The following is a 14355-nucleotide window of genomic DNA, read 5'->3' as shown; positions in this document are numbered from 1 at the left end:
AACCCCCTATAGAGGCCCATTTTTTGGAATAAACCGAGGATAAAGTGTGCTCTGTAAAAGCGTATAAGCTCCTGGTAAACACACACAGTCTTTGACTGCTGAGGAGAGTGAGCATCAAGGTCGATACATTTGATGGTGAGCTCATCTTGGCTCATTATGAACTAATAAGGCTTCTACCTCTGAAAGCCTGATCACTACGGGGAAGTGGAGGATCTCACCCCTTGTTCTAGAACAGGCTTTGAATAGCCCCCTGACTAGAAAAGGAAGAGAAATGAGCACCCTCTAGTGCCTGCATTTCCAAACTCAGTGAGAGCTCGTTTCCAGTTTTACATTGTTCAAGCTTTAGAAATGCTCTTTGTTTCTGATCCAAGTAGCAGTGTTATTACCATGTCAATTGTAACAATATTCCACATCTATCAACAGCACACAGCTTTCTCAAATACAGCTTTTGCGAGTGGCTGGAAGAAAATGCTGTCCCTAAGGAAGATGTTCTGACTTTGGTCTGTTTAAGGTTCAATTATTTGAAATAGCAAGTTTGTTTTTGGTCTTTATTGCCTAAAGAGGTAAAACTTCATTTGTCTTTAAAGCATAGATGCAAATCATTCTGGCAAAATTGGGGCTTCCGTCTATCCGTGGGCCATTCTTGGTGATTGTATATTTGATTATTTCCACCCAGAATTCTTCAGGGAATCACAATTCTTCAGGGACTAACACATAGCCCTGCTCTGTAAATGGAGCCTCTGTCTCACAACCAGCCTTTCCTAACTGGCAAAGGAGGGGAACAAGCAAAGGTCTCTGCTCAGTGCCCTGCACCAAAATCAGGTGTGGGCTGGAGGAAGCTGGTGACCATGAGGTCTGTGTCTCTGACATTGTCCACCAACTTATGGAAATGAACCCCCCTAATATCGCTCAGTGTGTCAGGCACCATGGCCTCAAAGCCACCCAAAGAGATATTTGTGCCTTGGGAAAACTCGGCCTAAGAGAATGGGGAAGCCATTTCTTTTCTTCTCCATGACCTTTTAATGCCGGTGTTTGATATTATGTTTCTGATCACTCCCTCAAAGTGATTCGGTGCCATGTATCTGTGAGACTCCCAAATCCAGGACACCTGTGAGGGAAGGAGATTGAAGGAGGAGACAAGCCAGGAGGGCGATGGGCAGATAGGAAGATCAGTCATGCAGAAAGGCTTGGATCCAGTTACTCATCCATGACAGGGATTTCTCATCTGTTTCCAGGACTCATTTGACCCTAGGAGATGAAGGGATAGAGGTTCCCATTTAATGTGTCCAGACTTCTGGAACAGTCTATGTGGGAACTCAGAGGGCCTTTCAATATCTGTTCTTTATTCTTTCAAGATTGGTCAGTGGCACCTGAAACTGCTGTTGGTACTGACAATAAAATGGGGAACAAAACACCCACAATTTCTAAAATGATGCATTTTACAGTCTAGAATGCAAGAGAAGTGTGAAATAGTCACACAAAGTCAGAGAAATGACTATGGTGCCAAATCTAAGAATATTAATGCATATTATAAGCTGTGAGCATTTACAATAAGGAGGTGCAGCCTAGGAAAACTGTTGAAGGAGTGTCTCCCTAGAGATGGTGGTAGTTAAGCTGAGATTTGGAGAAAGAACAGAAAAGAAGAGACTTGTGTTGAGCCAGAGGATACAGTGCGGAGTGGAAAGACCTTTGGTGGGAGGAGCATGACGCATGAGGAATGGCCTGAACTGAGGCATCTATGGTTGACGTGGAGGTGAGGATGCAGAGGAAGGGAGAGGACAGCTGGGCGCAGACATCACGTGGAGGAGGCTGAGGACTGACATGAGCGCAATGTGGGGAAGATAGAGTTGTGAAGGCTGACAGGGAAATGAACATAGACCTGTGTTGTCAGTGCTGTCTGCAAATATACAGTTTTGAAATCAACTTTCCTTTCTGAGAGCAACTGAGGAAGAGGACTTCTGAGGCCAGGGCTGGAGGAGGGGCCTGGAAGAGAGGCTGCATCTGCTCACATCACCATGATGTGCATTCCCTCGTCCAGCTGAGACTGGCCTGGGAGAGAAGCTCAGCACAGGGCAGAGTTTCCCATGCACAGGGCTGCTCAGAAATCTGAGGGCCCCAGCCTGGGCAGTGTTAGGGAAACTCCTATGGGACAATGTCTTCCACTGCCTGCATCAAAGTCTCATGAAGGCAATGCCAAGTATATCTCCCACTGAGCTTTGTGTGCAGAGGACGGTGGCTGTGGGGTGAAAGCTGGTGCAAGACGGCACAGAGGTCTGGGAGAGGCTGTCTGACACCGAGGCCACATATTTGGCTTTGAGAGAAAGTCACAGACCCTCAGGGATTCTCTATAGTGTGTGCTGGGACAGATCAGCTGTGCACCAGCTTCAGCTCCTATTAACACCTGCACATGTAGTCATGGATGGCAGTCTCAGGCATCTCCGTGTAACTTCATGTCCTGCCTTTGTTCTCTGGTATCTTGGGATCTGGTTGTCTCAGCTTCTGTGAAGCCTATGATAGAAGGAAGTTGAGTGCCCAAGGAGGGACCCCAACAATGCAGACCTGACGTAAAGGCTTAGGCTGGGATGTGCTGAGCCAAGGAAAAGGTTTTAGGGGACTCACCTGCCCTCAGGGGGCAGAAGGCCAAACCATTGAGGAGTCTGGTGGTCATGGGAGGGTCAGGGAATAATAGGCAAATTGTGGGGAGTTTTTCAACTTGTGCATTGGGGACATAATTCCTGGATGTCAGTAGAGTCAACTGATGATGCCACTGCCCCTGCCAGCCAGTGACTCTGCCCTCTGCCTGCTATTCCTCCCTCTACCTGCTACAACCTTCAACCTACAGTCAAGTTATAAACCTTTACCCATGTGGTCTCCACTCCTGGCTGTCTTTCTTCTACAAGGTAACAGATGGACAAGGTTCATGATCATTTGCCCTCCACTTACCTCTCCACCATCAGCTCCGGGGGTCCACTTTAGGGCTCTGTTTGACAGGCTATTGCTTCTTCACTGAACATATGTCCTTCCCTCTCATTCCTAGGTCTCTATTTTATTTCTTACATCAGATATATTTCAGGTACATTTATTCTTAGTGGTGAAAATCCAAGCTTAAATTTTACTAGAATAAATTGATAAAACTACGCTTAGACATTTATATAAGAAAGCGGTTTTTGTCTACATACAAAATTGTTTTTAGTTTTTGTTGCATTAAATTAAATTCTTGTGCATCAAAAAACACCATAAAAGTGAAAATATAAGCTGCAGACTGGGGAAAGACAAAGGGAATACATAAAAATGATTTTTTAAAAGTGTGAAATTTAACATTCCTCAAAGTTGCTAATAAAGAGGCCATAGTAATGACCCCTGAAGACATCTGAGCCTCTACTGCAGCCCTGCTGGTCACTAGAGGGCAGTGTGAGGGCTCTGACTTACTGACCAGGACGCAGAAGGTGGTGATGGAGCAGGGCGGTAGGTGGAAAATGTATAGACTAGTTTGTTTCCTACTTCTGATCCTTACAAGCCAGGAGACACTGGGGAAAATGACTCAATGTCCCTGAGCCTTCCACCTGTAAAGGAAGAATAAGAATGTTTGATTTGCAAGATTGTGGAAAACCTTTAAGCTATGTAACACATACGAAGAATCTAGCACATATCTGGGGCTCAACAGTCAGTCTTCTACTGAAGTTATCCAGGAAGTGACAAGCTGCAAGAAGATGCAGCACAGAAGTGGGCACACTCAGGACACAAGAAACCTGGGCTCTGTAGATTGGGAGAGCTCTGCCCTCAGTAGGACACAAGACATGCCTTCCAAACAACAAAAAGCTTCCCTTGAAGGAGTGAAACCTGGGTGGGGCCTGCAGCTCTCAAGTCCAAGCTAAGGCAGGAAGTTTATATACAGAATGTCAGTGACTCTGCCAGGCTGTGTCAAGCTGCTGGCACAGAGATACAGGGCTGAGTCCCCCAGCAACAAGGCGTTCACATTCAGCTCAGAGCTATAGTTAGGGAACTGGCGAGCTGAGAATCGATCAGGGAAATTTCCTCTTCCTCTCTCTTCTTCCTCATAATACTGAATGATAAACTGGGGCCCCTGACCCAGGGCCTGTTGGTACCAGTACACACTGGTGTGCCCAGAGATAGGAGAGCATCTCAGCGTCACTTGCTGTCCTCTCATTTTGATCAGGTGTGTGGGACTTTGGGTGACTCCAGCATCCACTGGGCCTGTGGGAAAAGCAGATGGAGGATGAGCACATCAGACGGCCTGGAGGTCCTCCCCAAGGTAAAGTGGAGGACACAGGGGTGGGAAAGCTGAGAATGGGGCTGCTGTCCTCTGCACAGGACTCACCTGCTCCCAGGAGACAAAGCAGCGCCCAGCAGAGGAGCCCGGGGCCCATGGCCCAGTGGGGCAGGCAGCACTGCATCTGATTCAGGGCTTGGTCCTCCTGGGGAAGAGCCGAGTGAGTTCTGGGCCTTGATTTTCCTGATGGGAGGGGTATGCTGTGATGTCACTGTCTTGTGTCCTCCCTATGCAGCCTTCCTTAGGTCTAGTGCTCCATGGATGCTGGACTCTCTACCTGTCCTGCAGAGCTGGAGGGATGGGTGAAGGCAGAAGCTTCTGTGATGATACAATTGCTCCTCTGCCTACACTGCCCCAGCTCACAGGCTGCCCCATCACCCTATCACCCTCCTCCGACCTGGTGCTGTGGTGTTCCATGCTGGAGCTCACACACCTGCCCATCAGCAGAGGGTGAGGAGCCTGTGACTAAACCATCAGTTTCCAGCTCTTCCTTGCTGTCCTCACATCATCTTTCTGATGCTAGATTCACACCAAGGTTTCTTACTATATTTTCCTGTCCCAGGCAACATTCCCTACCCATTTCCTGAGTGGCCAGCAGTGCAGAGGCCCCAAGATTTAGTCCATCTGATCAGATCCAAAGCAGACCTGTGTTGTCTGTAAATTATTAAGCGTGCAGATTCCCCAGAAATAATTCTAGGGCCTTATCAGCTCACAGCACAGACCTAGCCAGCTTCTGACTCAGCACCCTCAAGGCCATCCTATATGGAGTTCTCTGAACGGTTTATGTTAATCCCTCCAGATCCACCCTGCCTTGAGAGGCTGACCCCAGTGTATCATGTTAACTGTCTCCTCTTTTCTCTAACTTCAGAGTGAGTTTGGCTTATGGGAGACAGGACAGCAGAGGGAGGCAGTGTCACCATCTGTGCTGGTTTGCAAAATCTATTCCCATGGCTCTCTTCTAGCTGGGTGAAATTTCCTGGTGCCTGACAGTAGTCACACACTAGCCTGAATGCTTTGCCGCTTAGATATTTCTTTCAGCAGATATCCTAGCTAATGTCTGATATTTTTTATACTCCATAAAGTCCTAGAACAGGACACAATGTTGCCAAAGATTTTGCTACTTACAACAAGGATGGCATTTACTTCGGTTTTCCGTACCTTATTCCTCATTTCACCCTGAGCCTTCACCAGAATTGCCCTTAATGCTCCGTTTTCAGCAATCTAGGCTTTTGCTAGTCTGCTTCTCCGAATTCTTCCAGCCTCTATCCATTACCCATTTCCCATTAACCGAAGCTGCTTCTACATTTTCAGGTCCTTGTTATAGCAACAGCGTCACTCTCGGCACCATGTTTTCTTTCCATTTCTTTCCTACTGCTATAGAGAAATACCACAGACTGGGTAATTTATAAAGAGGTTTATTTGGCTTATAGATCTGGAGACTGGAAAGTCCAAGATCAAAGGGCCATAACTGCTGAGGGACTCCTGCTGTTATCCAAGGCAGAAGGAAGGGGAAACAAGCACCCAAGACAGAGAAAATGACTGAATTCATTCTTTTTATCAGAAGACCATTCCCAAGGCAACTCATTCACTCCCACAATAGGGCATTGATCTCCTTCTGAGGGCAGATCTCTCATGACCTATTCATAGCTGTCCCACCTCCCAATACCATTACATTGACAAATTTCAACATGAGCTTTTGTGGGGACAGGCAAGCATAGCACACACGTTTACACTGTGAGTCAGTATTTCCACTCTTAAGTCTATACCTAAAATAAATTTAAAAAAAAGAATGTATATGTCCAGAAGAAAGAATTGCACAAGAATGTTCACAACAACTTTCTTCATAATAGTTGGAGACAGGAGTAACATGGATATCCATCAACGGGAGCTTGGATAAACAAGTTGTGGTATATTTATGCAATGGAATATTAGTCATAAGAAAAAATGACCTACTGATACAACAATATGAATAAACTTCAGAAATTCTAATTTTGGAGGAAAATAACTCAATAAGAATGTTATATGATTCCATTTATATGGAGTTCAAGAACAGACCAAGCTAGTCAGTGGTGAAAAAATAAGAAAAAGTTTTGGCCAGGCGCAGTGGCTCATGCCTGGAATCCCAAAAATTTGGGAGGCTGAGGCTGGCAGATTACAAGGTCAGGAGATCAAGACCATCCTGGCTAACACGGTGAAACCCCGTCTCTACTAAAAATACAAAAAATTAGCTGGGTGTGGTGGCGGGCATCTATAGTCCCACCTACTCCGAAGGCTGAGGCAGGAGAGTGGCATGAACCCGGGAGGCAGAGCTTGCAGTGAGCTGAGATCACATGACTGCACTCCAGCCTGGGTGACAGAGTGAGACTCTGTCTCATAAATAAATAAATACAATTTTTATCTATGGGATAGAAATTGATTGTAACGGAGCATGACGACACTTTCCTGCATGACAGAAAATTTTTTATAATCATTTCAGTTACTGTTGCACTGGTGTATGCATTTGTCAAAATTTACCAGGATGTCCTTGTACTAATATTTCTGTTTTACCCTCTATTATACTGTAATAAAAAGTATTACTAAAAAGTAAACAGCTAAATCATAAAATATGGGATTCATTTACAAATGTATGCTTGTATTCTGTACAGCCCAATTTAAAAATGAATCCCACAAAAATAAGAAAAGACAGGAGCACACATATCTGTGTAAGTTATGGAGAATGTGAGAAGTGCTTGGTGACTGAAGTGGCAACATTGAGATTTGGCATCAAAATAAGCTCAACTGATGAGTGGGCTGAAAAACAACTGAGGAGCAATATCAAGGAAAGCTGTAGACAAACAAAAGCTTTTTACAATATCTTCGTATGCTGTTGAACTCATTCTAAGAACCATGAGCTGCTACAAATTTCGTAACTTGGGAAATTGGGCATTCATCAGTCTCACAATTCAGATTTTCTGTTCATTTTGGCTTTGAACAGATTGGCCAATTTTTGAATTGATTTTTTTGCCCAGCAAGCTGCTTGCTCCCCTCTTTGTGAGTGGGGTCCTGGGAAACCCAGCCCTCCCCCTTTGTCAGCCTCACAGACGGGAGTTGGGCACAGCACAGACACACGGAGTTCCCTGCACGTGGGGTCTGCACTACCTGTGAAGCCCAGCTATGGACCTCCCAGTCCTACAGTTAATGGATCCCAACTAAAGAAACCTTGCCTCTAGGTATTCACTTTACCTGTTAGTGCTAAAGAGGGATACAGGCTGGAGAAAAATAAAATGTTTGCTCAATATTATTCTGTAATATTTTACAAGAAAATCAATTGAGGAGTTCATGGATTTTGATCCAAGCCAAAGTCATGATAATAGCCGAATTCCTTCCTTAATCTACACTGAGAGGACTCAGACACTGCTCGATGCCCACAAATACTTAGTAGAGTCTTATTTATAATCTCCTTTGTATAATTCTACTAGTCTATTATCTTCAGCTCTAACAGCACAGTTTGGTGCATCTACTAACATTTTCCTTCAGTAGTTTGTTTACTTAGGTGTTTCAGAAATTGTTATCAATATTTTTTGTCCTCCAGAGAACACGTGCTTGATTTCCAATGGAATCTCAGCCAAGGTGATGTTATCAGTAAGACTTATGAACTTGTAGAATCCCAGATCACTCAAGCAGGTTACAGCTGTTGCCTGGCCAGACCTGCAAGGAAGATGAGGTGCAGCAGAGATCCACTGGGCTCAGGGCACAGCCCACCTCTCGCTTTTCCCATTTCCTCTGAGGCAGTTGCTCATCTGTCTGCACCTGCCCCGACACCAAGGCCACCCAGCCAAAATTATTCAACTGTAGATGTCATTAAAGATTAGAGGGACTTCCCGCCTCTTGCATAGCTGTAGGTAGCCTAGCAATAACTGAAAACTGCTGCAACATCTGCATAATATTGAATCCAAACCCTAATTTTTCTTAACCCTTTCCCTCCTAGGCTGCTCTCCCAAACTCCCCAGAGCCCTTTACACCCCAGTGGACCACACTGCCATCTTGTGGCCAATAAGGGAAGCTTCATCATTGTTTATTCTGTAATGGCCCAAGGAATGCTGGGAAGCGTCTGCAGAGTGAGCTGCCAGAATATTCCAGAAGTGCCATCCCGCAGGTTTTATGAGCAGCTTCCCTAAACCCTAAGTCCAACATTAGTTGTAACCCTAACTATTGCTTTGAGTTACCAATCTTGATATCCCACCCTCATTCTGAATAACTCTTATCACCTAGCTCCAGTTATAGCCTAACTTTTTCTGCCTTAAAACTACCATCTAAAGAAAGAGGAACAGAATGCAAGGAATGAAAGGAAATAATATTTGGTTTTAAATACTAAGAAAACACAGACGTTGAAGTATAAAGAGATCACTAAATATAAACAAAAACATCCTCCAAAAATGACAATGTTACCCCAAAAGTATAGATCAGCAAAAGATGAAGTCAATTGTCTATTAATAAAAAGTAAAATTGAAATATATAAGCCGAGACCTATTACAAGACAATAAGTAATGGTGGAGGGAACAGTAACTAATGCAGACAATAAGGATGGATATAGCTAAGACTAGCAAAGGGGCAGCTACAGGAAATGATCAGCTTGTACAATGCACATCCACTGATCTGAGCACCAAACAGGAAAGAGATGATTCTGGAAGAGGCAGAGGAGCAGCAGGAGATGAGGACACGCTGACGCAAAATAGTATCATAAGGAAGCAAATCAGCCAGGGGACTGTGGATTAGATGACTTTGCTTTCTCCTGTCTCCTGCGACAGCTGAACTGGACCATTTTCCTCTCCAAGGATTTGTTCCTGCAGCCTGAGTTAGATGCCCCTGGGATTTGCTCCTCAACAGCTTCCCATGGATGAACTCCCTCTCCCTCCTTGTTGAGCACAGTCTGAAGGAGAGGTCATCTCTCCTTCCCCATCAATTTCACAGTACTGGGGATTGGCACAGACTTGTCAATTGGCATCGACCTCTCTCCTGGCATGCTCACATGCCCCCTAACTGTGCCTTTTCATTTCCACTAGACTGAAAGTTAGATGTGGGCAATGAAACTTAACACCTTTATCACAGGATGCACAAGTTACTGCTTTCAAAATTATTGCTGTTTCTTTCACTACCTTGGGTTATAGCTGAACAGGAAAAAAAGCACAATTTCTTAATGTGACTTAACCACAAAAACCTCCCCAAGTGCCAAAAACAATATAACTACCAAGGGATTGCTCTCCTCATTGGTGAGATGGCAAAATAAACAAACAAACAAAAAAAAAAACCAAAGAAAATATTTTCAAATAATTTAAAGTAGACCCAGAATCCCAGTCCATTTTATACAAACATCATTGTATGGCCTCCTTCTAACTAAGAGACAGACAGAGCCATTCCTGTGCCCTGAACCTGGCAGGAAAGCCCTGCTGGAGCCTGTAGGGAGCTGATGAGGATGAGCTTTGGTGATTCTGCCCCAGAGCAGGGATTCTCAGGGAGCGCTGGACAACTTCCAGGGACTGAGATGGAAAGTGGCCATACTCCATCTTGGAAAGGAGAATACTGAGGGTGTGATCCTCTGACCTCTCAGCCTAAAGTAAAAGCAGAGTCATTCTTGACTGGTGTGGAGCTGCTTAGTCTCCAAAGCAAAATAGACTTTGTTTCAGGGTCTTCAGTACCACAGAAGAATAGCGGAGCTGTAGGTATTTCACAACCCAGAGTTGCTGCTTGGCCATCTCTGTTCCCAATGACTCCAGTATCTGAATATTCCATGCGAGGAAAGATAATTTGTAAATAATGAACAGGTTCAGTGATACCTTTAGGTACATTCAAAATAGTTGTCATGTTCCAGGCTGGCAAGCTTGTAGGAGACACAGAGCTACAGAGCAAGAGAATTTGGGAGTTCAATAGAAACAGAAACAATTGAGGCCCCCTTAGATGATGGCTTCTAAGAACAAGAGTAGTGGGGAAATAAATTCTGAGCCATATTGGCCCCACAAGAAATGACATAACAGGGACATCAGAAAATACCCCAGTGATGTGCTGCTAAACTGGGTGTCTGTGAAGGTGGGGGTATGGCTGGTAGCATTTCCTAATTTCTGTTGTACCAGCATACCCACCATGGCAGATTTCAGGCTCCCAGCATGGCTTCACTGAACAGGGAGCTGGGAAAAGTATGCCTATTTGCTTCTTCTGAGTCATATAAGCCGTACACTAAAGAGAAAAGCTTTCAAAGTTCTTCAATACTTCCTACTTGACATACTAAAATGAGGCCACAGCAACTATAGCACACCTCATTATTTTCATGATAAGATCAGAGTGTGTGATCCTGGGTCTTGGAATGGACAAAGGGAGGTTTGTGCAGAGAAAGGATTTCTGAGGCCTCTGAAGCTGCTGAGATCACAGAGCAAAGAGTTATGCTGGTTTATCGGGGAGCCGCTAGCCTTTGACTTGAAGTAATTGCAATGAAATGTTTCTCCTGCTTACCTTAAGACAACAGAATGATTTCATTAGAGCAGAAACCCTATTCCTTCCTATCTGTTCATTAGAAACATCTGCCCCTTGCTCCTCTTGCATGTTCATTCTCCGTATAAATTGGAAGCCCTGCTCACTTTTGTTACATGTTCTTGCAGCACCATTTACAGCAGTGGACTGTGTTCTGTTCAGCCTCAGTGTCAGAGCTTGTCCACTGTTAGGACCAGGTGTCTCAGGAATCACATGGAGGAAAGTTGCAGCAGTTAGACAGAAGGTCTCAGAAGACAGGGAATTCCCATCTGTGCGCTGGCCTTACTCAGTCCCAGGAGACACAGGGCACCTGAGCAAGGAGCGATTTGATGACGACACAAGAAAAAAACGGGTCCAGAGCAACTCTCCATCAGTGACTGTCATTCTCTGGGGAAAGAAATTTGGTGTCTGTACCACCACAATTTCTGATCAGTAAATTTGGAAGGACTTTGATGCCCCTCCTAGCTATGAAAGATTCAGGGCACCTCTATCATGGTTGCATCTGGGACACTGAGTCCCATACTTGGAGAAGTGGCCTGTCACTGAGGACTCCCCGAAACCCATAATGCATATCACATCAGCTCTGACCAGTGCATTCACTTTCATAGATACAAACTGCAGCATCACCCACAGACAGCAGAAGATTCTATTGCAATATAATCATTGTACTTCTATTTATAACAAGTACTATATAACACCATATATTATGAAAAATAAGAAGGAATAGAAATTCAGTATTACAAATACAACACTTTTTGAGTTAAAGGCCTCGGGAGAATTATTTCAAATCAAATGAGTTGGACAACAATGAAAACAGAGTCTAAAAATCAGATTTCCTGAGTGAATCAAGGTGAAGTGGCAGCTGTGGTGAATGCACGCTTCTGCCTATCAGGACAGCAGCAATGGCAAATGGAAGTAAAATAAAAGATACACGTGGTTTAAAGTAGGCAGAAGAAGTGTTATTGTTATCATGATTTATTTATCAAGTAAGGACCACAAATTTGCAAAGAACTTTACTTCAAACAGGAAGAGAGGTTTGATATTTTGTGGCAGAAAACTAAGGTGACAGGGATAGAAGAGGCTTCAGAAGAAAGATGTTCCCGGGGATGTAGCCTCAGACCTTCCAGATGCCTGAACATATGAAGAGGCGTGTTTCCTGCCCATGACAACCTCATGGATGTGGGCAGCACAGCAGCCTCCAAGACCTACAGAAGATGCATGTCTGCCATGAAGGCCAAGGCTAAGACACCCTCTCCTTGCTTGGAGCAGTGAGCTGGCTCCAAGGACTCCTAGAGTGCAGTGGGCCATGATTGTTTTCACCAGCTACATTTGTCCAAATCTACTTCTTTCCCATGAAAAGTGAGGATCAAAGAGAGGCCTCTGTTAAGGATCTCTGGGAGCTGCAAAGAGAGAGAAGGATGAGGTTTGTGAACAGGAAGGAGGCGACTGTGCCACGCTGTGGCTAAGCCGCTGGCACAGATATACACGGCCGAGTCCCGCTGCTCTGTGCGCTGGATCGTCAGAGTGGAGATGGATGCCTCAGGCCTCTTTGCAGAGAACCGATCATTGGGCAGCCCTGATTTGTCTTGTTGAGCTTCATAATTGAAGTAAGTCAGAAACTCTGGGCCCTGCCCCAGGGCCTGTTGATACCAATAAAGGGTTGCATGACCTGAAATTGGATCACACCTGAGAGCTACATCCTGTCCCCTCTTTGTGACTTTGTACCTTGGGGACTGGGAGACTCCAGCACCTGTGTGATCTGTGGAAATAGAATTTGGCAACAGAATAAGGAAAACATCTGTAGTCATCACACACACACACACACACGCCTACATACAGAAAAAAATGAAACTACTTTGTGTTCTGAGAACTCACCTGTCCCTAGGAAACCCAGGACCACCCAGCAGAGGAGCCTGGTGCCCATGACAGGGTCAGGCCAGGATGGGGGCTTTACCAGATCAGTGTCGCTGTGAGCAGGAGCAGGGGATGAGGGACGTCCTTGTCTCCACAGGGCAGTTCCCACAGTGACATCACTTCCTCTCTCAATCCCCAGGACCTCAGAGTCACAGAATTTATATTAGAACACACTTGGGTGACACTTTAAATATTTATAACCTCCTTTTTAACAACATCAATTCATGGCTCACTGGTTTGTGCTCCAGAGCTGTCTGTACCTGGAGGCCTCACACTGCATCTCTGAGTTCATCCTCTCATCCCACAGCCGCTCCCCTGCCTGCTGGGCATGTCCTGTAGGATGCACCAACAGCGCCCCTAACATAGGGCACAAAGGGGTGAGCTCATTGTGTTTCCTGCAAGTTAGGGTCCCCTGTGCCATCCCACTCATGCCCCAGCCTCCTCCATTCCCCCAGTCACACGTGCCAATGAGACTCTCCCATCACATAGGTTCCCTCCCAAACTGCCCTCATGCCTTTCTTCCGGGATCATTTCCCACCCTTGTTAACTGTAATTCAGAAAAGAGACCCATAGAAAACCATCTCAGGCATAGAGTGACTTATTAACGCTCATCTATTCCATGCCGTAGACTAGGTAACTGGGAACTTCCATATGAAAAACAGTAGGACCTAAAGTTCTAGCATCAAAGATTTGTTTTACCGTTGTCTAATTTAAGACACTGATGGAAGAAAAGTACTCAGTTTACTGTTTAGGTCCAACTTACACAAATAAAATGAACATTCTTTACTACTCTGAAATCATATGTTCTCCTTTGGTCACATAAATCATGAACTAAACCTACCAGGCTAGACTGGGCCAGGGGAAGACAGAGCTTTTTTCTGGAAAGGCTAAGTTTCCAGGGTTAGTCAATGTTGTGCAGGAAGGAGGCTGGAATGTGAAGTAGTTTTCCTCGTTAGAAGATGCTGGGATGTGTGATATGCTGGGTTCTCAGCTGATCTGGGGGAAAGGGTGGTCAGTCGTGTAATACAAGGGATGAAATGTTGTCAGCAGGATTGTCCTGGGAAATTGCCTTTCAACAATCTGAGACGTGTTTTGGGCTCTTTGGCCCTCTCTGCTCTGTCCTGTTTGGGGGCCGGGTCTCTACATGGAGAGAAGGCGTCTCTACCACACAGTATTCTTGCCATCTTCACAGAAATGCAGGGCAATTTCTGCAGATCTGAGGATTTCACTTTAGGTTTGCCATCAAATCATTGAGCTGATCAGCTACAAATTCATGAAGCACATTTCTCATACTGCAGAGTCCAAAGGGAGACCAGAGCACTTGCTTTGGTTATAAAAGAACTTGGTTCAGGAAGGCAGCAAAATGTGAGCTTCCCTCCCACTGTCTCCACAGGTCTCTGCACTCTGACCAGGGTTCTGATGTCCATGCAACTCCATCAGGATGGAAGCTCAGGAAGGAGATAGAAGCAGGAGGCAGAGCCCTGCCTCTGGGTGGAGTGAGATTTCAGGCACAGGATTAAAAGTAAAGTTAGTAGCCAGTATCTGGAACATCTACATACAAATTGTGTCCACATTCACGTGGGCAGCACAGGTGTCCCCCAGAGAGGAGTCCATGGACCATGGCAGGTTGAGACAGTTGTGTGATCTGA

At 45.2% G+C, this 14355-nt stretch overlaps 2 gene segments (V, D, J or C); both read right to left on the bottom strand.

Annotated features, from left to right (window-relative positions):
* Positions 1 to 3871: 3871 nt before the first annotated feature.
* Positions 3872 to 4525, bottom strand: LOC101177794. The segment is given in 2 exon segments: positions 3872 to 4215; positions 4340 to 4525. Coding segments are annotated over 2 exon segments (420 nt in total).
* Positions 4526 to 12108: 7583 nt separating this feature from the next.
* LOC101178034 lies at positions 12109 to 12757 on the bottom strand. The segment is given in 2 exon segments: positions 12109 to 12551; positions 12668 to 12757. Coding segments are annotated over 2 exon segments (492 nt in total).
* Positions 12758 to 14355: the final 1598 nt, after the last annotated feature.

The sequence above is a fragment of the Nomascus leucogenys genome, chromosome 13 (assembly GCF_006542625.1).
Source record: "Nomascus leucogenys isolate Asia chromosome 13, Asia_NLE_v1, whole genome shotgun sequence".
In the NCBI taxonomy this organism is placed as follows: Eukaryota; Metazoa; Chordata; class Mammalia; order Primates; family Hylobatidae; genus Nomascus; species Nomascus leucogenys.
Note: the sequence above shows the minus strand (reverse complement) of the source record. Positions and strands in the feature narration are given on the sequence as shown.